The 27,749-nt window shown below is 48.0% G+C and overlaps 1 protein-coding gene across 1 annotated transcript; it reads right to left on the minus strand.

Annotated features, from left to right (window-relative positions):
* Positions 1 to 592: 592 nt before the first annotated feature.
* On the minus strand, positions 593 to 27,704 carry NAPRT (nicotinate phosphoribosyltransferase). The gene is made up of 13 exons (XM_081918858.1): positions 27,398 to 27,704; positions 20,218 to 20,345; positions 17,698 to 17,780; positions 15,577 to 15,707; positions 13,194 to 13,309; positions 12,376 to 12,569; positions 11,138 to 11,278; positions 9,192 to 9,276; positions 6,481 to 6,561; positions 5,194 to 5,296; positions 3,389 to 3,546; positions 1,517 to 1,624; positions 593 to 743 (listed from the first exon to the last, which is right to left on the minus strand). Exons 1-13 carry the CDS (start codon positions 27,639 to 27,641, stop codon positions 684 to 686), a joined length of 1,632 nt encoding a protein of 543 aa, XP_081774984.1. The 5' UTR covers positions 27,642 to 27,704; the 3' UTR covers positions 593 to 683.
* Between the last annotated feature and the right edge of the window lie 45 nt (positions 27,705 to 27,749).

Here is a 27,749-nt window from a genome sequence, read left to right on the forward strand (position 1 = left end):
ACTGGCCTACAGCTTCCGGGTCATGTGGCCAGCAGGACTAAGCCGCTTCTGGCGAACCAGAGCAGCGCACAGAAACGCCGTTTACCTTCCCGCCCGAGCGGTACCTATTTATCTACTTGCACTGGTGTGCTTTCGAAGTGCTAGGTTGGCAGGAGCAGGGACTGAGCAACGGGAGCTCACCCCGTCGCGGGGATTCGAACCTTCTGATCGGCAAGTCCTAGGCTCTGTGGTTTAACCCACAGCGCCACCCGTGTGGATCTCTACTATTGCAAAAAGTCCAGTCTTTTTTTTGCCGGGGGGGGGGGTGAGGTTTGCTGTGTAAGGCCTCCTAACCAACTTGGGCAACCCAAATCTGCCAGCAGGTGATTTGAGTCCACTGGAAAATAGCAACCAGCCTGCAAGCGCCCTGAACTGAATTCTACCTGCTGAAACCTGTCCTGCAGGTGCTCCTCAAGCTCTCCATTCATGAGGTTTGGATCCCAGTCCCCCCCCCCCCAATTCCCACACTGGCAGTGTGCAATACATTCCTAGACAGATCCGTTGAGCGCAAAGGGGCACTTTCAGTTCTTAAGGCACAGGAAAGGTACGGCGGCGGCGGCGGCTGGGAGCAGGATCCGAGGCACGGCTCAGAGGGGGTGCTGCCGCCACCCCCCACTTCTGGGCATGGGAAAAGGCTTTGCGGGTCAATGGATGCCTCTCTGGAGATCGAGGAGAAGCTGGTGGAGCTTCTCTGTCACAGCCACCTGAGAGCAGAAGTTGAGAAAGAGGGATCACAGAATTGTAGGAGACGGAAGGAAACCCCAAGGACCAGCTAGGCCAGGGGTCAGCAAACTTTTTCAGCAGGAGGCCGGTCCACCGTCCCTTAGACCTTGTGTGAGGGTCGGACTATATTTTGAAAAAATAATAATGAACAAATTCCTATGCCCCACAAATAACCCAGAGAGGCATTTTAAATAAAAGCACACATTCTATTCATAATAAATAATAAAAATAAATTTTATTTATACCCTGCCCTCCCCAGCCAAGGCCGGGATCAGGGCAGCTAAGCACTGGTCCCACTAGCTAGGGATGATGGGATTTGTAGTCCACAAACAGCTGGAGACCCAAGTCTGGGAAACCCTGGTTTAAGAGGATGCAGTGACCCCCATTGTTCAGCCCAGACACTAAGGTCCAGCTCCGAGGGCCTTCTGGTCGTTCCCTCATTGCGAGAAGTGAGGTTACAGGGAACCAGGCAGAGGGCCTTCTCAGTAGTGGCACCTGCCCTGTGGAACGCCCTCCCTTCAGATGTGAAGGAAATAAGCAGCTATCTTATCTTTAAAAGACATCTGAAGGCAGCCCTGTTCAGGGAAGTTTTTAATATTTAATGCTGTATTGTTTTTAACACTTGATTGGGAGCCGCCCAGAGTGGCTGGGGAAACTCAGCCAGATGGGCGGGGTATAAATTATTATAAATTAGTCTTATTCTTATTAGTCACATTAAGAGATTCTGAATCAGCATCGTTAGGCCCTCTTGTACCTTGTAGGTCTCCGCGTCCTTCAGTCTCTTGTGCGCAGGGTTGAGTTTGTTCAGTGAGGCCTGCGCATGGTCCCTGATCTCCACAAGGCTGGGGAGTGGCTGGCAGACCTTCAGGGTGGGAAAGGCAGAAGGAAAGCATTTCAAAATGTTGTAGAATCAGGAATAAAATCCTAAAAGCAGACCAAAATCCCATCTAATTCAGGAGCTGGGAACTGTCTTCCAACCAGAGGCGATCCCAAGACATCTTGGCTGTCTGAGGCAAAGAACAATATGTTGCTGGGGACAGAGAATGACAGAATTATAGAGTTGGAAGGGACCCCGAGGGTCATCTAGTCCAACCCCCTGAAATGCAGGAATCTTAGCAAAGGCATCCTGGACCGATGACCATCCAACCTCTGCTTAAAAACCTCCAGAGAAGGAGAGTCCAACACCTCGTACTGCCAGAAAGATCTTCCTGATTTTTAGTTACAATCTCCTTTCTTTATATTGGGGTTCAATACCCAATATCCTGATGGGACGCGGGTGGCACTGTGGGTTAAACCACAGAGCCTAGGACTTGCCGATCAGAAGGTCGGCGGTTCGAATCACCTCGACCGAGCTCCCGTTGCTCGGTCCCTGCTCCTGCCAACCTAGCAGTTCAAAAGCACGTCAAAGTGCAAGTAGATAAATAGGTACCACTCCAGCGGGAAGGTAAACGGCGTTTCCGTGCGCTGCTCTGGTTCTCCAGAAGCGGCTTGGTCATGCTGGCCACATGACCCGGAAGCTGTACGCAGGCTCCCTCGGCCAATAAAGCGAGATGAGCGCCGCAACCCCAGAGTCGGCCACGACTGGACCTAATGGTCAGGGGTCCCTTTACCTTTACCTTACCCATTATCCTTATAGTCAATAATGCAATCATCAGTCAATCAGGAGGTTTATCTAGCCTTGCAATGGATGCATGGTACTTAACCCTGCTTAGGAAGACAGGCAGGTGCCATTCAGGGTAAAAGGACACAGCAATTTTTTTATATTTTAAGCATCCGCAAATAGCAGCTGTTCTGCCCGGTTTAGTCACATGGCACAACAATGCCTGATAGACAGAGAAACTGCTTTCCTCCTCCAGCTCTCTGCACCCAAACTGACCACCCAAATGAGAACTGGGATCTTCAAGGAGCCCTGAAATATTTTACTTCTCTCTCATTTGGGCTCTGACCCCACCCTGGCCAGAAGACACAAGGCTCTACGCTGCAGGATGTCATAAATTATTATTGTTGTTTATTGAATTTATATACCGCCCTATACCCAGGGGTCTCAGCGCGGTTCACAGAGAAAAATCAAAATATAAAGCCACAAAATACATAATAAAAACAGCAACCCAACAGCCCGCCCCTCACAAAAAAAAACAAATTGAAAAGGGCATCAAATCAACGTTTATGCCTGGTGCCTAAAGGTGTTTAATGAAGGTGCCAGGGGAACATCCCTGGGGAGAGCATTCCACAAACAGGGAGCCACTGCAGAGAAGGCCCCGTTTTCGTGTTGTCACCTTCCGGATCACTCAAGGAGGAGGCACACGAAGAAGGGCCTCAGAAGATGATCTCAGGGTCTGGGTAGGTTCATATGGGAAGAGGCGGTCCTTGAGGTATTGCGGGGTCCTGAGCCGTTTAAGGCTTTACAGGTCAAAACCAGCACTTTGAATTGGGCCTGGAAACTAATTGGCAGCCTGTGCATTGGTGTAATATGCTTAAACTGTCTTGCTCTGGTGAGCTTCCTGGCCGCTGAATTCTGCACCGGCTGAAGTTTGTGAACCATCTTCAGAGGCAGCCCTAAATGCAAACCAACATCGGCCCACATGAAGTCTTGCAAAGAAAGGACCACAGGGGTCTTCCTCCCCACCTGCCCATCTTTGAGGTAGACACGGTTCAGCATTTCGACTGCTGAAGGAGTCACTTTTCCAGCTTCCTGGGTTGTTCCCACCAGCCAGAAGTCCACCTCCTGCCCGGCCCTTGGAGGAGGTTCGTTTTCCAAAGTCATGAGATCCATGCATGGGAAGCCTGCAAGCAAAAGAAGGGCAGGATCGTGACCAAAAGAGAGGAATGACAGGCCAGGTATAGAACCACAGAATTGTAGAGTTGGAAGGAACCCTCAAGGGTTATCAATAATAATAATAATAATAATAATAATAATAATAATAATAATAATAATAATTTATTATTTATACCCCGCCCATCTGGCTGGGTTTCCCCAGCCACTCTGGGCGGCTTCCAACAGAACACTAAAATACAATAACCTATTAAACATTAAAAGCTTCCCTAAACAGGGCTGCCTTCAGATGTCTTCTAAAAGTTTGGTAGTTGTTCTTCTCTTTGACATCTGGTGGGAGGGCGTTCCACAGGGTGAGTGCCACCACCGAGAAGGCCCTCTGCCTGGTTCCCTGTAACTTGGCTTCTCGGAGTGAGGGAACCGCCAGAAGGCCCTCAGCGCTGGACCAAAGTGTCCAGGCAGAACAATGGAGATGGAGACGCTCCTTCAGGTATACTGGACCAAGGCCGTTTAGGGCTTTCAAGGTCAGCACCAACACTTTGAATTGTGCTCGGAAACGTACTGGGAGCCAGCATAGGTCTTTCAAGACCGGTGTTATATGGTCTCGGCGGCTGCTCCCAGTCACCAGTCTAGCTGCTGCATTCTGAATTAATTGCAGTTTCCGGGTCACCTTCAAAGGTAGCCCCATGTAGAGCGCGTTGCAGTAGTCCAAGCGAGGATTACTAGAGCATGCACCACTCTGGCTAGTCCAACCCCGGCAATAGAGGAATCACAGCTAAAGACTCCCTGGCAGATGGTCCCCCAAGTCCACAGCTAAATGGCTCTTGGCCCCAGAAAGTTCTTCCGAATGTTTAGTCGGAATCTCCTTTCTTGTCACCTGAACCCATGGGTTCGAATCCTACCTTTCAGAGCAGGAGAAAACAAGCTTGTTCCATCCTCCATGCGGCATCCTTTTGGATAGCTGAAGAAGGCCTATCCGATCTCCTCTCAGTCTCCTCTTCTCCAGGATAAACATACCCAAATCCCTCAACCGTTCCTCATAAGGTTTTTAAAGCAGAGGTTGGGTGGCCAACTGTCATGGATGTTTAGCTGAGATTCCTACACAGCACGGGGTTGGGCTAGATGACCCGCGGGTCCCTTCCAACTCAATTCTACGATTCTTTGATTTCCAGCCAAACAAAAATACTTGAGGAAGGGACATGGATGGAGAACTATTTGCCCTCTAGACCTGAGGACTTCTGTTAGACCTCTGGGCCTAACACCTCTTTGGTGTTACACCACCTCCCCTTTTATGAAGATCACCCGCTCTGAGACCCCACAGCTAATTCTCCCCTGACCTCCTCGTTGGCCCAAGTAGGACCAATTCAGCCAGCTAGCCCTGGGGATTATCTAATGCTTATTTACCCTAAATTGATTTCTGAATTTTGAATTTTATTGTTATTCATGTTTTTATAATGTATTTTATGCTGCTTTTACAATTAAGTGTTTTAAATTTGTTGTTAGCTGCCCTGAGCCAGGTATAAATAAAAAAAATTATTATTATTATTATTATTATTGTTATTATTATTATTATTATTATTAGACAGAGAGCAATGGACTCTGAGAACAGAAGGCACCTCCTTCTTCCTATGTTCGAAAATCAGTCCCCCAAATCTTACCTGCAGCATCCCAGAGCCTGTAGACTCGCTTGCTTCCAGGTAAGGTTGTCTTCTCTTTGTCTTCCGTCACCTTCAGTCTCGGGGAACCATTCACCTCCACCAGCTACGGACAGAGGGACAGGCAGTTGTTCATGGAAGCAACCTGGTGTTTGTTTAGGATAATGGCAATACCGATGGAGGGAAGTATGGGGACACAGGACGGGGGCAGCCAGGCAAATGCAACGCGGGTTTATGTGGGCTACCCTATTAAATACGGTGATCAGGCGGAATCTCTTTCAAGGAATCAAATCTACTTGTTCTTAGCAGCTCCTGGAGCTTTAAAGCGATCCGGTGCTGATGGTGGGGATTAAGGAGCAGAGTGAGGTGGCAGGCAGGCAGGTAAATTTGGTGGGTGGGGTGGGTAGGAACCCAAGGCTCCTAGAATGAGGGTGAAAGAGGAGAGCGCAAAATATGGTCTGAAGCTCAACATAAAAAAAAACAACGAAGCTCATGGCCACTGGTCCCATTACCTCCTGGCAAATAGAAGGGGAAGAAATGGAGGCAGTGAGAGATTTTACCTTCTTGGGCTCCATGATCACTGCAGATGGTGACAGCAGTCACAAAATTAAAAGACGCCTGCTTCTTGGGAGAAAAGCAATGACAAACCTAGACAGCATCTTAAAAAGCAGAGACATCACCTTGCCAACAAAGGTCCGTATAGTTAAAGCTATGGTTCTCCCAGTAGTGATGTATGGAAGTGAGAGCTGGACCATAAAGAAGGCTGATCGACGAAGAATCGATGCTTTTGAATTCTGGTGCTGGAGGAGACTCTTGAGAGTCCCATGGACTGCAAAAAGATGAAACCTCACCATTCTTAAGGAAATCAGCCCTGAGTGCTCACTGGAAGGACAGATCCTGAAGCTGAGGCTCCAATACTTTGGCCACCTCATGAGAAGAGAAGACTCCCTGGAAAAGACCCTGATGTTGGGAAAGATGGAGGGCACAAGGAGAAGGGGACGACAGAGGACGAGATGGTGGGACAGTGTTCTCAAAGCTACCAGCATGAGTTTGACCAAACTGTGGGAGGCAGTGGAGGACAGAAGTGCCTGGCGTGCTCTGGTCCATGGGGTCACGAAGAGTCGGACACGACTAAACGACTAAACAACAACATCATCATCACACCAGCAGGCTCATCAAGGTTACTCTCTTTCCCCCTCTGTCAATCATTAGAGAATAGATTTGACCTGAACTGCAGAGCCCAAGAGATTCTGGTCCTGCAAGAGCATCTTTGGGGAAGAACTGGCTTACCTTGTAGACGCAGCCCAGGGACGGCTGAAGTGTACACGTCACCAGGTGAGTGCCCACGCCAATCATGTCTACTTCATTCCCCTGGCAAGAGGACACAGCAAAAGAGAACAATTGAGTTGTCCGCCCTCGGCTAATGGGCATCGCAGGCGCTTCTCTGCGTCCCACACAGCAGCCAGCCGCCTCGGGAACATGCCAAAACTCTCAGAAACTCAAAAGGAGGTCAGTTTCAACGCCTTCTCCTGCCACGAAAAAGAGCTGGCAGAGTAAAAGTTAGAACAGCTTGCTCTAAATAGACCAGAGGCCCTCAGCCTACTTGGCCAAGTCATAATTGCTACTTTGGGAAAATAATTAGGTTTTGGAAGATGGCTCAGAAGCATATGGAATGAAGAAACAAATACCGTATTTTTTGCTCTATAAGACTCACTTTCTCCCTCCTAAAAAGTAAGGGGAAATGTGTGTGCGTCTTATGGAGCGAATGCAGGCTGCGCAGCTATCCCAGAAGCCAGAACAGCAAGAGGGATCGTATAGAGCGAAAAATACGGTGAATAAAAGCATCTCAACCTCAGCCTTCCCCCGATCATCTGCAATACGGGGAGAATCGTATTTATTTATGTTTTAGACCACTTTATATTATAAAAAGAATCACAGAGCAGCTCGCGAAACACTGTAAAGCAACATGCTGTTTAGAAAGCTGGTATGTGTTTTAATATTTTTTCAGACTATCGCTATTTTCACTTTTCAAAAGCCTTGCATTATTTTCAGTTTTTCTCATTGGTAAATGCTTCGTTTTACCGCTCTGAGTTTTGCTCGTGGTTTACAATCAAGCTGATGGTGTTGTTTTGCTGAGTGTGGAGACGTTGTGCCAAAGGGGAGTTTGTGTGGACAGACAGAGCTGTGGACCGACAGTTTACGTGCTGCGACGAAGGAGTTTTGGAAGCAAGAAGACCCTCTCCTGGGCTCAAGGGAGAGAAACACATTGCACGGGACTTAGTATACATGCAGGATGCTGCTTTTAATAGCTGCCATCCTGCAAGCGTCCTGCCCACCTAGCAGTTCAAAAGCACATCAAAGTGCAAGTAGATAAATAGGTAGCACTCCGGCGGGAAGGTAAATGGCGTTTCCGTGCACTGCTCTGGTTTGCCAGAAGCGGCTTAGTCATGCTGGCCACATCACCCGGAAGCTGTACGCCGGCTCCCTGGGCCAGTAAAGCGAGATGAGCACCGCAACTCCAGAGTCGGCCATGACTGGACCTAACGGTCAGGGGTCCCCTTTACCTTTATCCTTTAAGCGAAGAGCCATCTTCAAAGTCTTCCGTGTGGAATCTACTTAATCGCTAGGCCTCTGAGGGTGAAACCGCTGCATCACCCTGCATGACTCAGAAAAATGACAATTTTCGTCTTGCTGGCTGAGGGATGGCCCAGAAAGGACAACAGCTACTACTGCAATGCGCTCTATGTGGGGCTACCTTTGAAGGTGACCCGGAAACTACAACTAATCCAGAATGCGGCAGCTAGACTGGTGACTGGGAGCGGCCGCCGGGACCACATAACACCAGTCCTGAAAGACCTACATTGGCTCCCAGTACGTTTCCGAGCACATTCAAAGTGTTGGTGCTGACCTTTAAAGTCCTAAACGGCCTCAAAGGCCCAGTAGACCTGAAGGAGCGTCTCCACTCCCATCGTTCAGCCTGGACACTGAGGTCCAGCTCCAAGGGCCTTCTGGCTGTTCCCTCACTGCGAGAAGCAAAGCTACAGGGAACCAGGCAGAGGGCCTTCTTGGTGGTGGCGCCCACCCAGTGGAATGCTCTCCTATCAGAAGTCAAGGAAATAAACAACTATCTGACATTTAGAAGATATCTGAAGCCAGCCCTGTTTAGGGAAGTTTTTAATGTTTGAAGTTTTATTCTGTTTTTAATGTTCTGTTGAAAGCCGCCCAGAGTGGCTGGGAGAAAAATAATGAATTATTGTTGTTGTTGTTGTTGTTGGAAATCAGTAACTTTGCCCCAACTACCCACCCCAATTTCCAAGACAGTGAAGCCAAAGGGAGAAGATGTACATCTGACTGTGTTTTTATATTTTGCTGGAAGATGCCCAGAGTGGCTGGGGCAACCCAGTCAGATGGGCAGGAGACAAGTATTATAATATTCCCAATAACATTCCGATAGGCATGGGGACCTGGAATATCTAAGTTCCTGATAGTGTCCAGTTTACCTCGGCCCAGAATACCTGAAGGAGCCTCTCCACCCCCATCGTTCAGCCCAGACACTGAGGTCCAGCTCCGAGGGCCTTCTCAGTGGTGGCGCCCGCCCTGTGGAACGCCCTCCCACCAGATGTCAAGGAAATAAACAACTATTTGACTTTTAGAAGACATCTGAAAGCAGCCCAGTTAAGGGAAGTTTTCAATGTTTGATGCTTTATTGTACTTTTAATATTTTGTCGGAAGCTGCCCAGAGTGGCTGGGGAAACCCAGTTAGATAGGTGGGGTATAAATAATAAATGATTATTAAATTAATAATACTGAATGTCTGTGAGCTCTTTTCCTTACCTGGCCAGGCCAAACTTTTACAGGGCTTCCTTGGAGCGCCGAATAATTTGAGCTATGCTGCTGCAGGTAATTATTGCTATTACCTGCTGCAATTATTTGCTCGCCGAGCCTCAGAGAGTCTCCCCTTCCCACGCACCGAACTTGAGCAAGAGCAAGCATGTCCTCACCTCCTGAGAGAGCTCCTGAAGGTTCTCTTCGCTGACGTCGTTGCTCACGGCAATGGGGACCGCTTCGAACCAGGGGACCAGAAAGCTGGATGGCAAGACAAGCAAAAAAGCAGTGTAAGGACATCACAAGCAGGGTGGATAAAAATCTAATATTTTTAATTTAAAAAAAACAACCCAATTTTTAAAATTTAAATCGGATTTTTTTATTTAAATTGGATTTTTAAAATAAAATGCTTTAGGAGGAAAAATATTTCTAAAGATTTTCTATTTAAGTTACATTAGAGTCCAAAGGCTATTCATCAGGAAATACGGATTTGTTTTAAGTTTTTCATGTGTGCTAAAACTCTGACTGAGGTTTTTTTAAAAAATGTTTAACCACATCAGTTAACGAACATATGCTATAATGTTATTGTTTTAGTTAAATATATTGTTTCAATTGTTATTAAGGAAATGATTGTTTTTCTCCTTCCAATAAAGTACAGCAGAAAAGTTGTCCAAATATAAACAGTTAACTTATTAAACCCCACAATAATTTCATAATTATCTGCCTATGTATTTCTTATAGTATAACCAAATCAGCAATTTTCGATATGGCTGTAAAAACTACTCTGAAAATTTATTATTCCAAAAAGAAACCTTCATCTGGTTGTAAATATTAAGATTATACCAGCAAGAACAAATCTTTCTGTTAAAAAAAAAAGATTTAAATCAAGTCTTACTGACTAGTGATTTAAATCATGATTTAAATGGATTTGATTTAAATCATGGTCTTCCCAGCCCTGCTAACTGTTGAAGCGATGATTATTCCAACATCAACTTCGTTGGACTGGTCATGTTGTGTGGATGCCTGATGATGTCTTCGAAAGCAACTACTCTATTCCAAACTTAAAAATGGAAAGTGTAATGCTGGTGGTCAACAAAAGAGGTTTAAAGACTGTCTCAAGGCAAAGGTCCAGCGCCGAGGGCTTTCTGGCGGATCCCTCACAGCGAGAAGCCAAATTACAGGGAACCAGGCAGAGGGCCTTCTCAGTAGTGGCGCCTGCCCTGTGGAACGCCATGCCAGGAGATGTCAAAGAGAAGAACAACTACCAGACTTTTAGAAGACACCTGAAGGCAGCCCTGTTTAGGGAAACCTTTAATGTTTAACAGACCACTGTATTTTAATATTTTGTTGGAAGCTGCCCAGAGTGGCTTGGGAAGCCCAGCCAGATAGGAGGGGTATAAATAATAAATTATTACATCATTATTATTATTATTATTATTATTATTATTATTATTATTATTATCATCATCATCATCATCTAAAAAAAGTAGTATAAACACCGACAACTGGGAAACACTGGCCTGCGAACGCTCCAGTTGGAGAACAGCCTTTACCAAAGGTGTCGTGGGCTTTGAAGACACTCGAACTCAGGACGCAAAGGAGAAACATGCTAAGAGGAAGGCATGCTTGGAAAATCCACACCATGATCAACTCTCACCAAGAAACCTATGTCCCCACTGTAGAAGGACGTGTGGATCTGGAATTGGCCTCCACAGCCACGGACTCATTGTTAGAACCGTGTTTATGGAAGACAATCTTACTCAGCAACAAGTGATTGCCAAAGAAGACCTGGAGATGCCGGGCATTGAACCCCAGACCATATGCAAGAAAGCCGACACTCTACCCCTCAGCTGTGGCCCTTCTCCCAAGGGCCTAGGGGGCAAGGGAGAGAGGAGGGCTGAATTTGGAGCAATGGCCTTCTGTTCTCTACCCCTCGCCTGAGCACTGGCGGTGAAACAGGCCACTGAGGAACATGAGAAGCACAAGAAATCTAGAGATGGACCTGAGTTTGGCTGGAATCAGGAATCAGGCCTTGATCAGCAGCCATCAGCTCCACAGTAACGTCTCTGCCTGGACAGGTCAAATCTGGGGGGGACGTGAGGGGAAACAGCCACACACTCACTGCTTGCTGCAGGTGCGAAACACTCGCCGTATCTCCACCGACTGCTTGGCCAGGTCCCCGCTGTCCAGGCGGACGCCAATGACTCGGTAGCCCAGCTCGTCCAGCGCCAGGGCGACGGCACAGAAGTTCGGGATTCCGCTCCTGTGGGCAGGGAAGGGGTTGCAAGAAACCGTAAGGGGGATGGAAGATTGGCAAATCCTAATGGTAGAATATCCGCAGCTAGCGAAAGCGACAGGAAGGGTAAGAGGACAACCGAAAGAAAAAGTCTAAAGAGGTACCTCGGGTTAAGTACTTAATTCGTTCCGGAGGTCCGTTCTTAACCTGTAACTGTTCTTAACCTGAAGCACCACTTTAGCTAATGGGGCCCCCTGCTGCCGCGGGAGCACGATTTCTGTTCTTATCCTGAAACAAAGTTCTTAACCTGAAGCAATATTTCTGGGTTAGCTGAGTGTGTAACCTGAAGCGTATGTAATCCGAGGTACCACTGTATAAGGATTGGGGAATCTTTAAAGAATATTTAGAAAACTATGGAATAAAAAGGAAACAGGCAGAATTAGACTGATCCCTGTATTGTATAAGTTCGCAGGGAGCTGGACCATCAAGAAGGCTGATCGCCAAAGAATGGATGCTTTTGAATTCTGGTGCTGGAGGAGACTCTTGAGAGTCCCATGGACTGCAAGAAGATCAAACCTCTCCATTCTGAAGGAAATCAGCCCTGAGTGCTCACTGGAAGGACAGATCCTGAAGCTGAGGATCCAAGACTTTGGCCACCTCATGAGCAGAGAAGACTCCCTGGAAAAGACCCTGATGTTGGGAAAGATGGAGGGCGCAAGGAGAAGGGGACGACAGAGGACGAGATGGTGGGACAGTGTTCTCAAAGCTACCAGCATGAAGCATGGTGGAAGACAGGACTGCCTGGCGTGCTCCAGCCCAGGGGGTCACGAAGAGTCGGACACGACTAAATGACTAAACAACAACAAAGCAAAGACCAACGTAACCTCAGATCGTAAGCACTTGGCCTCAGAATAGTGTGGTACAGTGGTTAGAGTGCCAGACCTGAGAAGAGACCAGGGTTCGAATTCCCACCCGGCCACAAAGCTCAGGCCTCTTGTCCTATCCTACCTCACAGGGTTGCTATGAGGATAAAACGAATAGGGAGGCAAGAGACCTTGTAGAATCAAGGTGGGGTGTGAATGCAGTGAAGAATAACGAATTTAAGTTTGGAGCGCAGAGCTTACTTCATCACGCAGAAGGTGTCCAAAAGACCCTGGAAGTTTTGTGGGAAGGTGATGGCGTAGGAGACGAAGGCAGCCAGCTCCCCACGGTTCACTGTCTCCAGCGGGATTTGCAGCAGTTGGCAAACCCGGCTCAGCCATGTCTCCACTAAGGACAGAAAATCCACAGGCTCCTTTCCGTGTCGTGGGATCAGGGTCTGCAGAGAGGAAGAGAGGAGCTATCAGAATCCAGGCCCGGTCACCATCTTGGGATTCTGGACCGACCACCCAGCGATCTCATTGGTGCATTTATTCCATACAACGTAATTGTTTTAAAAAAGCAAAAACCCCAGGTTTACGAAGAGGAGCAAACGGTAGATTGAGAAGCAAAAGCAGAAGCAACTCTTTCGAGAAGATAAAATCAACAATAATTAAAGGCTAAAAAGATGAGTTGAGAAATAAGACCAAGGGTACATATTGATATAGGAATGTATTAGACAAAATGTAAAGAAATATACAATAATAAGAGTACATTCAATTGTAAAAAAGGAATATACAACGGGATAGACAGGAAGTCCAAAGTGTTGGTACAGATATGACTTTGGAATAGTTTTTTGTCCTTGTTTTTCCCCCTCTTCGTTTTTGTTATCTTTAGGTATATAAAGTTTGAACATAATTTTTGTATACATGTTGAAAATAATATTATACTGTGAGATTCTTTACTGATGTAACATAAGAACATTAATAAGTAAATAAAATTGCTAAAAAAAGAGGGAAAGGCTAAAAGGTGAAAACATTCTACACGCCTCTGAAACCTGTCCCCCCCCCAAAAAAATACTAACCCGCGGGTTCACCTCAGCCAGCGAGGTGAAGGACAAGATGTAAGAATGCGCTACAGTTCCCCGCACTGGAATCCCATAGAGCTTCCCGGCCAGGACGTTGCTGGTAAAATCGAACCCTGGGAGAGAAGGGACTCGTGTCAGGATTTTTGGGGAGGGCTGCATGGTTCCCAGGACCCATTTCCACCAGGCCTTCAGCAGGAACCAAATTGGAAGTGAGCTTCCACGTGTAAGCATGGGCTATCATGCGTGTGGGGGACTCCCTGGTCCTGAATGGGGTAACTGTGCCCCTGAAGGACCAGGTGCGCAGCCTGGGAGTCATTTTGGACTCACAGCTGTCCATGGAGGTGCAGGTCAAATCTGTGTCCAGGGCAGCTGTCTACCAACTCCATCTGGTATGCAGGATGAGACCCTCCCTGCCCGCAGACTGTCTCCCCAGAGTGGTGCATGCTCTAGTTATCTCCCGCTTGGACTACTGCAATGCGCTCTACGTGGGGCTACCTTTGAAGGTGACTCGGAAACTACAACTAATCCAGAATGCGGCAGCTAGACTGGTGACTGGGACCATATAACACCAGTCTTGAAAGACCTACATTGTTTGTTGGGGATCGAAACCGGAAAAGGGGGGGGCTGGGATTTTGGGAATCCAAAGGGTGTACAATTATATTTTGTTTCTTTTTGCTCTGTTTCATTACCAGTATAAAAACTGGGAAATTCGTGGAAGGGAACTTGGGTCGACTTTAGAAAAGGGTTTAAAGAATGAGCATTGACGTACAAATAGAGGTTTATAAGTTAAAATTGGTTAATTAAAATGAATTAAATATAATAAGGCAAAATTTGGGGACAAGAACTTGCTGAGCTAATAATTGGAACTGGAATACAAGAAGGGGAGGTGTGGGTAAGTCAGGGAAGGATGTTATTGAAAATAAGGAATGTAAATGCTATGTGTTTTTTAATTCTTCTTTTGTTTTTGTTTTTTTCCTTGTTTTTTGAAAATTTCAATAAATATATATTTTTTTTAAAAAAAGAAGAAAGACCTACATTGGCTCCCAGTACATTTTTGATCACCATTCCTGTACTGTTTTTAACACTTGATTGGGAGCCGCCCAGAGTGGCTGGGGAAACTCAGCCAGATGGGCGGGGTATGTATGTATGTATGTATGTATGTATGTATGTATAAATAAAAAAATAAAAAAATTCAAAGTGTTGGTGCTGACCATTAAAGCCCTAAACGGCCTCGGTCCAGTATACCTGAAGGAGCATCTCCACCCCATCGTTCTGCCTGGACACTGAGGTCCAGCTCTGAGGGCCTTCTGGCGGTTCCCTCCCTGCGAGAAGCCAAGTTACAGGGAACCAGGCAGAGGGCCTTCTTGGTGGTGGCACCCACCCTGTGGAATGCCCTCCCACCAGATGTCAAGGAGATAAATAACTACCTGATTTTTAGAAGACATCTGAAGGCAGCCCTGTTTAGGGAAGCTTTTAATGTTTGATGCTGCATTGTTTTTAACACTCGATTGGGAGCTGCCCAGAGTGGCTGGGGAAACTCAGCCAGATGGGAGGGGTATAAATAAATTATTATTTTTATTATTATTATTTTTTATTATCATCTCTCTCTTAGCTGAAATCACACAAGTTGACTGCGATCGCAATGTACTGTTTTCAGCCATGTTAAGCAGTAGAAAGAAAGGAGGAAGGAAAAGTCTTCATAAGAGGTGCAGCTGTCGTGTCTTGAGGTACGGCTTGAAGACTTTGGGGTTTTAGTCTCCTTTTTCAGGGTTGTTTATTTAATACAGACATATAAAATTTTGAGAATATATCTGCAAAAAGTCAGCAAGATGCACAAAACAAAGAAGAAGAAAAACCTAATTGTCACCGTAACTGTGAATGAGTGATGTTATTTTCAGGGTTTTAAGGGGGAAAGATTAAAATCTCAAGAAGAGCAGCTAAAACTAAGGGACCAGTCTATTTTCGGCTCAGCTCAAGGGCTTCTGCAATAAGCCCTGCCCCGAATCCATCAGACCCCATAACCAAACCCAACCAGCCTCCCCCTTCCTGCTGCAGGTTTCCACCTCAAATCTCCAAGCATCACTCCTTCCCTTACAGTAGGGACGGAGACCCCGCAGCCTTTCTGACGTTTCTGGACTACAAATCCCATCATCCTTGACCACTGGCCACCTAAGTTGGAGCTGATGGGAACTGGAGTCCAGCAACACCTAGAAGTCTCCAGGTGTTTCCCAAACCTAGCTTACGAGCTCTTTGGATCCTTGCGATGTCGTTATGGGCAGAGACCAAACCCCAAAAGGAAGTCTCTGGTGACAGCAGCAAGGGCAAGGCAGGTGGTGCCGCCTAGTGGCCAGCGAAGGGCGAGTCACGAGTCAGAACCTACCCCCAACATACGAATATTTGGAGGCAGAGAGGCCCCCGTCCGGTCCCTGCGCACGGCGCAGCCCCATCTCCATGAGTTTCTTGTCCGGGCCTGCTATGAGCCGGAATCGGGCAGCATTCGTAGCGACGAGGCTGCAAGGAGGAAAAATCAGGTTGAATATTAACTGATCCTTTTATTGCCTTCCAACACAGCAGAGGGTTTCCTTAATGCACTGCTGGGATTTTTCAAGGAACAATTCCTTCTTTGCTCTCGGATGCAAGTGCACATTAGAAAGAACATCTGCATCTGGGTCCCCAGATGTTGTTGGACTACAACTCCCATCATCCCTGAGCTATGGCCTGGCTAGCTAGGGGTGATGGGAGTTGTAGTTCAACATCATCTGGGACGCACAGGTTGAGAAAGGCTGGTCTAGAGAGAGCAGGACTCCCCAACGTGGTGCCCTCTTGGATGCCTGCCGGAACACGACCCCCATCATTCCTGACCCACTGGCCCTGCTGGCTGGAGTGATGGGTACTGGAGTCCAATAACATCTGCATGGCTGAGGGGCACCAGGTGAAAGGGGGGAAACCTCCAAGAGGGAAAGCATGGCCGGGATATGTGTTCAATCCAGAAAACCTGGATTTTCCTAAAGTTCAGATGGACTAATGTTTGAATGCGCTCTGTTCTCCACACAGTCCCACAAAATCCTCCATGCATCTCTTGATAGACATTTGTGTCCAATTATGACACCTCCGGGGACGCGGGTGGTGCTGTGGGTTAAACCACAGAGCCTAGGACTTGCCGATCGGAAGGTCGGCAGTTCGAATCCCCGTGACAGGGTGAGCTCCCGTTGCTCGGTCCCAGCTCCTGACAACCTAGCAGTTCGAAAGCACGTCAAAGTGCACGTAGATAAATAGGTACCACTCCAGCGGGAAGCTAAACGGCGTTTCCATGCGCTGCTCTGGTTCGCCAGAAGCGGCTTAGTCATGCTGGCCACATGACCCAGAAGCTGCACGCCGGCTCCCTCGGTCAATGAAGCGAGATGAGCGCCGCAACCCCAGAGTCGGCCACGACTGGACCTAATAGTCAGGGGTCCGTTTACCTTTATGACATCTCGAGTCTTTTCGAAAATGCACCGCCCCCCAGGCCTAACGGAAGCCTGCTTCACCGGTTGCAAACCCCCCCACAGAATTCACAATGGTGCTGCAAACACAGCAATTTTTTAAATGTGCAGAAGCGTCGAGCGTTGCCCCCTCTGCTCCAAAGGGCTCGTTTGTCTTCCGCAACCTGGAATCTGGCCACCTGCCAAGCAGCCTCTGGGAGAATCTCCCGGCCACCCCATACCCCCAAGTCTAGAGTCCACAGGGGCGATGTGCACCGATTATAGTCTCAGCGCGACAGATCTGTCAGGAGTTTGGACTACACTCGAGTAGGACTTTAGCAGAGACAAACGCCCGACTGGCATGTTCTCTCCCTCCTGGTGGATTGTTCGGGAGCTTCACAAGCTTTCTTCAGCCCAAACATCACAGCGACCGATGCCCACAGACATTAGCACACTTAGGGACCCGCAGAGTTTGCGCATCATGCCTGACAGACCTCAGCAACTCAGCATTTGGGCTAATCTACTTTATTTACATCTAAACACACACGGAGCACTGCAACATGGCTCCCTCTCTCTCTAGCATCAGACAGCAAAGAGAAAAAGTCCCACTTCACAGAACACAGTAACACAAACATCCTGTCTCCTTCATTTCCCACTCTGTGGAGTCAAAACATATACAGTGGTACCTCAGGTTAAGTACTTAATTCGTTCTGGAGGTCCGTTCTTAACCTGAAGCACCACTTTAGCTAATGGGGCCTTTTGCTGCCACCGGGCTGCCGGAGCACGATTTCTGTTCTCATCCTGAAGCAAAGTTCTTAACCCGAGGTACTATTTCTGGGTTAGCGGAGTGTGTAACCTGAAGCGAATGTAACCTGAAGCGAATGTAACCCGAGGTACCACTGTACTGTCATGTGAAAGACAACAATCCCATGACTGCAATCACAGAGCCAGGAATTCTAACAAGATCTTGCCATCAATGTTAACCAAAACACAGAGGCTGGAAGAAAAGTGGTCCTCCGGCCGCACGCTCACATCCTCACCTGGCGTAGTTCACCAAACACAGCAGGGTGGTCTCTAGAAGCTGTATCACCAGCAAGGGACCCTTCACCTGCAGCACCGGCACCTGCAGGAAGGAATTCAGAAACACACTTGTACCACAGGACTCTTTTGCAACCAATCAGGACCTGTCATTTTTTGCTACAGTATTAGAGAACTCCATCATCACCCCCTACAGGCCTGTCTCTTCTGCATCTGAAGGCTCCTTCAGGTGACGTTTTAAAAGGAAGCACCTTATGTTAAAAGTACTTAGGTTCCAAAGGGCAGAAATGCATACTTTTCCTCCCTGCAACTTTGCAGCAAAAAATATTAATTGATATATAATCCCTCGTAAGCTCAAAGAAAGCCAGAATGCTTCGAGTGTCAGACTAGGAACTGGGAGACAAATTCCCCACTCGGCCAGCTATGAAGCTCACCTTGGGAGTCAATCGCTGCCTCTCAGACTAGCCTAACTCACAAGGTTGTTGTGAGGAGTAAATGGGAGGTGGGGGAGAACCTTGAGATCCTTGGAGAAAAAAGTGGCATATAAATGTAAGAAATATTAACAATAATACAGTCATACCTCATGTTAGGGACGCGGGTGGCACTGTGGGTTAAACCCCAGAGCCTAGGACTTGCAGATCAGAAGGTCGGCGGTTTGAATCCCCGCGACAGGATGAGCTCCTGTTGCTCGGTCCCTGATCCTGCCCACCCAGCAGTTTGAAAGCACGTCAAAGTGCAAGTAGATAAATAGGTACCGCTCCGGCGGGAAGGTAAACGGCGTTTCCGTGCGCTGCTCTGGTTCGCCAGAAGCGGCTTAGTCATGCTGGCCACATGACCCGGAAGCTGTACGCCGGCTCCCTCGGCCAATAAAGCGAAATGAGCGCCACAACCCCAGAGTCAGCCACGACTGGACCTAATGGTCAGGGGTCCCTTTACCTCATGTTACGTTTGCTTTCTTGTTATGTTCTTTCAGGTTACGTCCTGCAGCAACCTGGAAGTACCAGAAAGGGTTACTTCCAGGTTTCACCGCTCGCGCATGCGCACAAGCACCAAATCGCACCGCGCACCTGCACCTAAATAGCACTTCAGGTTGCGCTCTTTTCATGTTGCTAACGGGCCTCCAGAACGGATCCCGTTCGCAACCAGAGGTACCACTGTAATAATAATAATAATAATAATAATAATAATAATAATAAATACAGTGGTACCTCGGGTTAAGTACTTAATTCGTTCCAGAGGTCTGTTCTTAAACTAAACTGTTCTTAACCTGAAGCACTACTTTAGCTAATGGGGCCTCCTGCTGCCACCGTGCCGCCAGAGCACAATTTCTGTTCTTATCCTGAAGCAAAGTTCTTAACTTGAAGCACTATTTCTGGGTTAGCAGAGTCTGTAACCTGAAGCGTATGTAAACTGAGGTACCACTGTACTACGCAATTGTCAGGGGTTCAGGAGCAGAGACACAGGAGAGGGAGCAAATGGAGAGCGAGGAGGAGGAATCCGAGGGGGGAGTAGGCAGTGACAGTGGTCAGAGAGATTCCACGAGTCTCACCAGCGAATCGGAAGACTCACAGAAGGGAGCGCCCATGGCCAGGGCGAGGGGGGTGCCAAAGGGGAAGCCCCAGAAGGAAGGGGCCAGCGGGGACTCCTTGAGCAGCAGCTGGAAATCAGGACCAGCTTCCCCACCAGAGCACAGTAGGGGGGAGGAGTCCCAGGAATCGGGAACAGTGTTCTCGCCACCAGCGAGAGGAGATGAGTCAGGGTTGACCACGGCCACATCGGAGAGCGGGGGAACGGTCAGGAGGAAGGTTACCGGCTAGGCGCGCGCGCCAAGTTCAAATGTACAGGCGAGCGGCACAGCAGGTAGCCCGGATGAGGAGCCAGGTCCTAAAGCCCGCCAAAAGGAGGGACAAGAGTCAGGGGGGTCAGCGTCAGAGGAGTCCAGGAAGGAGGAGACCCCAGGGGGCAGAAGGACCCAGAGGAGGAAAGAACAGCGCAGGAGGTGGAGCCGGGCCAGGATCTTAAACTGGTGCGGAAGGGGTAGTGATTCAGAGGGGACTTCGCCGATCTGAAGTCAAGACGTAGGGCTGCACGCTCTGGGGTTTGAAATGGAAACTAAACTTCAATAAAGACTTTTGTACATTAAATCAACTGGGCGTTGGTCCTCTGTGAGCTGGGACCTGGAGGCAGTCCTGACAGCAATTTGCAATGTTATAAAAATATCCTTTAAAAAAAAAACAACACTATTTAAAGCAACACAAATCAATTAGAAAAGATGTTCTGAAATACGAATGCAAACAGAAACAATTAGTACATGGATTACTATAACCACCACAAGCTGACTAAAATAGACAAATTCAGCAAAGACGATTGGTCCCACCCGCCAGATGTGCAAACATGCATTTCCTATCAGGAATCCTTTGTGAGTTTGTGTGTGAGATGCGAGAGGTTCTCGATGTGTGGCCCCAAATGCCTTTGTCCGATCAACACCTCGCAGGTAGAAACTACACCTTGAAAACACCCACCCTGGCGAAGACAACGGATCCCTCTGGAGCGGAGGAGACGGAAACTTCGGATGCATCAACCGTGCGCAGGTAATCAAAGAAAGCTTTCTCCGTGGTAGCTGGAAAGACAGATTCGAGATACTCGATGTCTGGAAAGGAAGGATTCACACCAAGAAACAGTGAGCGACAGGGGAAGTTTCCAAGGGACAGTTTGAAGGAAAAGGGACGATGCCCAGAAAAGCTGAAAGCGTTTTTAAAAAACCAAAACTAAACACCCTTTCGGCTTTCCCAGCTGCTATTTTCTTTAAAACGGTGTTAGCAGAAGCAGATTTTTATATCGAGCATCACGTACAGTGGTGCCCCACAAGACGAATGCCTTGCAAGACGGAAAACCCGCTAGACGAAAGGGTTTTCCGTTTTGGAGGTGCTTCGCAAAACCAATTTCCTATGGGCTTGCTTCGCAAGACGAAAATGTCTTGCTAGTTCCTGCGGGGTTTTTTTCCTCCCCGCCCCTTTTTCCCAAGCTGCTAAGCCGCTTATCAGCTGATCCTCTAAGCCGCTTAACAGCTGATCCGCTAAGCCGCTTATCAGCTGATCCGCTAAGCCGCTTATCAGCTGATCCTCTAAGCCACTTAACAGCTGATCTGCTAAGCCGCTTATCAGCTGATCCGCTAAGCCGCTTATCAGCTGATCCGCTAAGCAGCTGATCCGCTAAGCCGCTAAGCAGTTTATCAGCTGATCCACTAAGCCACTAATCAGCTGATCTGCTAAGCCGCTAATAGCGCTAATTTGCTAAGCCGCTAATGGGCTTGCTTCGCAAGACGAAAAAACCGCAAGACGAAGAGACTAGCGGAACGGATTCTTTGCATCTTGCGAGGCACCACTGTAATCAGTCGCTTTAAGGCAGCAACTCTATGCAACAGAAGCTGGAGAAAACTCACGCCAGATTCAAACCCTGATCAGGAGCAAGGAGTTGGTCCAAGCCTATCAGAGGGGTGAAAAACCTGAGCCTTTAAAATCCACTGACACTACCTTTTTCTCCAGGTAGCATTTGACTGAGCTGAAGAGTTAGGATACAGCTTAGGACCTCCTTGCCCAATCCTGTCACACCACCCATACAGTCGTACCTTGGTTTTCGAACAGCCTAGTTCTCAAGCGTTTTGGCTCCCGAACGCCGCAAACCTGGAAGTGACTGCTCCGGTTTGCGAACTATTTTTGGAAGCCGAACATCCGTTGGGGCTTCCGATTGAAGCTTCCAACAGCCAATCAGAAGCCGCACTTTGGTTTCCGAATGCTTTGGAAGTCGAATGGACTTCCAGAATGGATTCCGTTCAACTTCCAAGGTACAAATGTATATAAATTGCTAGCTTTTCACTGGGTGAAGGTGTTCCTATTCTCTTAGGCATGTGGGTGTTGATATGGTTGGGGTTTTAGAGGTGATGGTTTTGGCGTTTGCCTTTTGGTTGGGTGGTGCTGTGGATTAAACCACAGAGCCTAAGACTTGCCGATCAGAAGGTCAGCAGTTCGAATCCCCGCGACGGGGTGAGCTCCCATTGCTCGGTCCCGGCTCTTGCCAACCTAGCAGTTCGAAAGCACGTCAAAGTGCAAGTAGATAAATAGGTACCACTCTGGCGGGAAGGTAAACGGCGTTTCTGTGTGCTGCTCTGGTTCGCCAGAAGCGGCTTAGTCATGCTGGCCACATGACCCGGAAGCTGTACGCCGGCTCCCTCAGCCAATAAAGCGAGATGAGCGCCGCAACCCCAGAGTTGGCCACGACTGGACCTAACAGTCAGGGGTCCCTTTACCTTTACCTCGTATTTTTGCATTATAGACCTATTGCTAATTCTCTTCTGAGATTCTGTTACAGCAAAGAGCAGCAAAATGAACAAGCACATATACAGGGGGACAAGTGTTTTGGAGGCCCTTCTTGTCCTGTTTGGAAAAGCACTATAGCGAAATGAAATCGCGGGCAGCATTAGAGATGGGAGCAGAGGGAGAAAAATGAAGAAGTAATTGTATTAGAGAGATTTCTGTAATAGATAAGAGTCTGATATATGACCCTGGAGGTATGGGTCAGAAGTCAGTTTACAAAGCAACGTTGTTGTTAATGTTATTGTTATTATTATTAGTTTTCAATTACAATGATCCAATAATAGCCTCATTATAACAATGCCAAATTATAACACAATTACTAATACCAATCATACAGAGGCCAAATTATAAAATTTAGGTGGGCCCCCATGTACTAGTATTGATGGTTTGACAATTTACTTTATTCCTGCATTCCAAAATCTTATTACATAATTTCAATTACACTCCAGTCAAAATAACAATCCCTTATACAGCAACTGCAATATTAACAACTCCCATTCGTATTGACACATTAAATGATTTCAGCAATGTAATTATTTGATCTGAAGTCAAATTGTGAAATTTTAGAAATTTAATAAAAATTATAATACCTAAAACCATGGGGATGAGTGCTCTCAGACGCACAAAAAAAGCTACAATAACACACACACACCCTAAATACTTTCAGAAGGTCTGTGTTTACCAGGCCTTCATTGTTTTGTTTTTTAATCTGTTCTGTTTGCAGAACCCAACCTCATTATTTCTACTCATCCTTGGCCCTGGGCTTTGTTAACATCGTCCAGTCAACAACAGCCCAAACCACAAAGGGAAGAAACTCCTGCTGGGATGTGATGCAACCGGCAGAAGGACAAATCCCAGCTGAATCACAATGATGAAGATTCGGGGGAATCAGGGCAGGCAGAAGAAAGCACTGCTTGCAGCACAAACTGCGGAACTCCCTGCCACAGGAGGCAGGGAGGGCCAGCAACCTACCGTATTTTTCGCTCCATAAAACACACTTTTTTCCTCCTAAAAAGGGGAAATGTCTGTGCGTCTTATGTGTGGTCGATCGCTGGCTCCCTTTCTAGCCCCTTGCCCAGGCCTCAGTTGTTGAATGTTCTGCAGACGGAGGCTGTTTGCACCCCCAGCGACGTGTAACTGGCTGATTAGATAATCTGTCTGGAAACTGCAGAAACAGCTCCCTTTCCTTTCCTAAAGAAGCTGCAGAACTGTGAGTTGAACCCCATAAAAACAGGACTTTTCCCCCTTTGCAAAGTAAGCTCAACAACTTTGAGCTGATCCTCAAAAAGGGGGGCTTTTCCCCTTTGCAAAAGAAGCTGCACAACTGTGAGCTGATCCTCAAAAACACTTTCCCCCCTTCCTCCTCTAAAAACTAGGTGCATCTTATAGTCAGGTGTGTCTTACGGGGCGGAAAATACGGTACATGGCTTGAAAAGAGGACTGGAAAAATTCACGGAGGAGAGGGCTATGGATGGCTGCTTAGCCAGGATGGCTACGCTCTACCTCCACAATTGGAGGCAGTGATGCTTCTGTATACCTGTTGCTGGAAACTGCAGGAGAGGAGAGATGCTCGTGAGCTCGGGTACCGCTTGCAGGTTTCCTGCCGGCCACTGTGAGAACAGGATGCTGGACTAGACGGGCCGCTGGCCTGAATCAGCTGGCCCTTCTGATGTGCTTATGAACCAGGAAGACGTCTCTGTGTAACGTGGAGGAGCCACATGGGGGCATGTATCCCACCTGTCCCTCCCTCTCTTCCTTAGAGGACCCTCGTACCTACGGGACCACCTGTCCCGTGGGTCTGCCCCTCGGAGGACCTTAAGGTCCATAAATAGAAACACCCTAGAGGTCCTGGGCCCTAAGGAAGTCAGATTAGCCTCATCCAGAGCCAGGGCCTTTTCAACACTGGCCCCACCTGGTGGAACGCTCTGTCTCATGAGACCAGGGCCCTGCAGGATCTGATTTCTTTCTGCAGGGCCTGTAAGACAGAGTTCTTCCGCCTGGCCTTTGGCTTGGAATCAACTTGATCCCCTTCCCCTCTTTCCTTTTTCCTTTCTCCTTCTGTGATGGAACTCCTATTTGGGGACTTCCCTGGCTTTTCTGGCCCACATAGGACCAGTCTGGATAGTTGGCCTTGGTGAAGACTTGATGTTTTCATCCCCCCAAAAAAGTTTTTGATTTGAGTTCCTACTGAAATAAGGCTGCATTTTAATGTTGTGTTTTAATCTTGTTTTTAAGTTGTATTTCAAAAAATTGTTTTATACTGGTGTTAGCCACCCTGAGCCCGGTCTTGGCTGGGGAGGGCGGGGTATAAATAAAATGTAATAATAATAACAATAACAACAACAACAACAGTGAGCCGGCCCGCTGGTAGAAAAGTTTGCTGACCCCAGCTCTAGAGCCACAGAATGACAACAGGGACTCCGGTACCAGGCTACACGGTATGAACAAGTAGTAGTAGTAGTAGCAATAATAATAATAATAATAATAATAATAATAATAATAATAATAATAATGATGTATGCCCCATAATAATAATGTATGCCCCGCCCATATGACTGGGCTTTCCCAGCCACTCTGGGCAGCTTCCAACAAAATATTAAAATACACTAATGCCTCAAACATTAAAAGCTTCCCTAAACAGGGCTGCCTTCAGAACAAGAACTTGGCATGACAGAGTCACTGGTGAAACAACATCCGTGCAGGGGGTGCATTGAGGGGGTTGGACTAGATGACCCCGTGGGTCCCTTCCAACTCTAAGATTCTATGATTGAACAACAACAATTTCATTATTTTATTATATAAACCCACCCCATCTGCCTGGGTTTCCCACACACATAAAAACATAACAAAACATCCAATATTAAAAACAAAAATATGAGGAGGGGTTTTTGGTGCGTGGCTGGCTGGCAGGAAGGACCATAAACAAACAGAAAAGATATATAAAGCATATACGTAATAAATGAGTATGGTTGGTTGGGGGAGAAAATCTGTTTAAGATAATACACAGAAAATTCTGTTGAACTGATACTGGACTAAGTCTGTAAGCAAAGCCTGAGAGACCACTTTCAAAGAGAGATAATTTTCTGGTGTTTTTAGATGAATGGGTTATCAGGATTTTAACTCGTTCCACAAGGCTGTGACAGAGGTGGAGAATTGGTTAGGTGTCACAGGAGATAAAGGCATAATTATGTACACACACAAACAGCCTTTGCTGCGTAGCTGGACTCATTCCTGTTTCCCACGCCCAAATTTCAGCCAAGCACAGCCTCTTCTTCTCCTCTTCTCTTTTGCTGCCTCCATTCCCAGTTCCACGTTATGGAAACTTACAGGGAGCGGGTTTTTTCTCCCCTGCTGATCAAAGGTTAGCAGGGAAAGGTGCCAGAAGCCCTCGGGAAACCCAGAGACATCAGGAAATATCTGCAAAGCCCAGGGAAATGGCTTTATACTCTGGCGAAGTAAATGTTTCACTTAGCACATGGTCTGGCGTCTGCCAAATGGGAAAATGTCAGGCCACACTTGAAAAAGAGATGGAGAGGAAAACACACGAGGGATCAGGGCCACAGTGGTCACATGCTCTGCTTCCACAGTGGGAAGCAGAAATAATTCTGAGTGCCTGTTGCTGGAAACCACAGGAAATGAGTTTTCCTCTTGTGCTCAAATCCTATTTGCGGGTTTCCCATAACGGCATCTGGTTGGCCACTATGAGAGCAGAATGCTGGACTGGATGGGCCATTGGCCTGATCCTGCAGGCTCTTATGTCCTCCATCCACTTCCACTTCCCCCTCCCCAATTCCTCTGTCATTTTTCTCGAGTCAAATTTTAGATTGTATCTTCCTCAGGGCAGGGACTTCCCATCGTGCACCAGGCACTAAATAAATACCTCCACCTAAAGATAAAGGTATGGGACGCAGGTGGCGCTGTGGTCTAAACCACAGAGCCTAGGACTTGTCGATCAGAAGGTCGGCGGTTCGATTCCCCGCAACTTGCTTGAGAGCCAGTGTGGTGTAGTGGTTAAGAGTGGTAGTCTTGTAATCCGGGGAACCGGGTTCGAGTCTCCGCTCCTCCACATGCAACTGCTGGGTGACCTTGGGCCAGTAACACTTCTCTGAAGTCTCTCAGCCCCACTCACCTCACAGAGTGTTTGTTGTGGGGGAGGAAGGGAAAGGAGAATGTTAGCCGCTTTGAGACTCCTTAAAGGGAGTGAAAGGCGGGATATCAAATCCAAACTCTTCTTCTTCTTCCAAACTCTTCCCAGCTCCTGCCAACCTAGCAGTTCGAAAGCAGGGGTCCCTTTACCTGACAGTTAAGTCCAGTCGCGGACGACTCTGGGCTTGCGGCGCTCATCTCACTTTACTGCCCTAGGGAGCCAACGTTTGTCTGCAGACAGCTTCCGGGTCATGTGGCCAGCATGACTAAGCCGCTTCTGGAGAACCAGAGCAGTGCACAGAAACACCATTTACCTTCCCGCCGAAGCGGTACCTATTTATCTACTTGCACTGGCATGCTTTTGAACTGACCTCTTTTGCAAAATCAGCTCCTGCATGTGCTGTGAAAACATGCAGACTTTTGAGTTACATGGGGTTCTTAACTCCTATGGGAAAAGGGAGTCCATTACCCAGCTATGTCAGAGCAGAAGTAGACCCCGCAAGGTTGCTCTCAACACAGCTGAGAATTAGCTCCCCTTTCACTTGGCAGGACAAATCCTGCAACCCAGGAAGTCAGACCAGCCCCATGAGAGCCATACGCTCAACACACAAGCCAGTTGCTCCACAAAGCAGTTTAACCACCTTCTTCGAACCTCACAAATTAGGAAGGTTACCTAATTCGGAGCGCAACCCGAAAATATTTAAGCTGAAGCGTATTCATCCCGAGGCATGACTGTATTCTGTTGGAAGCTGCCCAGAGTGGCTGGGAAAACCCAGCCAGATGGGCGGGGTATAAATAATAAATTATTCCAGTTACAGATAGGTAGCCGCATTGGTCTGCCATAGTCAAAACAAAACAAAATTCCTTCCAGTAGCACCTTAAAGACCAAGTTAGTTCTTGGTCTGAGCTTTCGTGTGCATGTATCTGAAGAAGTGTGCATGCACACGAAAGCTCATACCAAGAACTAACTTAGTTGGTCTTTAAGGTGCTACTGGAAGGAATTTTTTTTGTTTGAATAAATTATTATTATTTCTTCCCCGCCTCCTCCCCATCGATCAGTTCAGCTGGGCGGCTGCCTGGAGCGCGGAGCCTCTGGCCATGTGCAGAGTGCTTCCCTGGGAAGCAGACCCGCGCCCCCTGCACCCTTGCAAAGTTTTTGCGCGCCCCTCCACCCCGCGCTCACCTGCCGGGGAGAATCGGAAGGCGCGCAGGAAGGCGAGGCACTCGGCCAAGCCGGCGCTGAGCGCGAAGGCGCCCTGGAAGGGGCATCGGCGGAAGAAGAGCTCGAAGGCGGCCGCTTCGCGGTGCCGCCCGCCCCGCCAGTAGCCGTACGCCATGGTGAACTGGTACAGGTCGGTGAGCAGCGCCAGAGACCCGCGGCGCCACGGCGGAGGCGCCTCCGCGCCGGGGGGACCCGGCTCGCCCATGGCACCCAGACGCGCCCTCCGCTGCGCCCTGTGCGCCCTCGAAGGCGCGCCGAGGACACCAGGCTCCGGAGTCCCGCGGCGGCGCCCTGCTGCCCCACGTGCCAAGGG

This window comes from Podarcis melisellensis (genome assembly GCF_964234715.1).
Source record: "Podarcis melisellensis genome assembly, chromosome: 7".
Classification (NCBI taxonomy): Eukaryota; Metazoa; Chordata; class Lepidosauria; order Squamata; family Lacertidae; genus Podarcis; species Podarcis melisellensis.

What these genes read in the sequence shown, in the direction of transcription:
- NAPRT (XM_081918858.1), bottom strand. Translation starts at nt 27,641, where the DNA reads ATGGGCGAGCCGGGTCCCCCCGGCGCGGAGGCGCCTCCGCCGTGGCGC. An exon ending in TGGCTGAGGTGAACCCGCGG is followed by an intron (nt 12,570 to 13,193) that starts GTTAGTATTTTT and finishes TCCTCTCTGCAG; the next exon opens with ACCCTGATCCCACGACACGG. An exon ending in TCTACCTCAAAGATGGGCAG is followed by an intron (nt 1,625 to 3,388) that starts GTGGGGAGGAAG and finishes CCCACCCTGAAG; the next exon opens with GTCTGCCAGCCACTCCCCAG.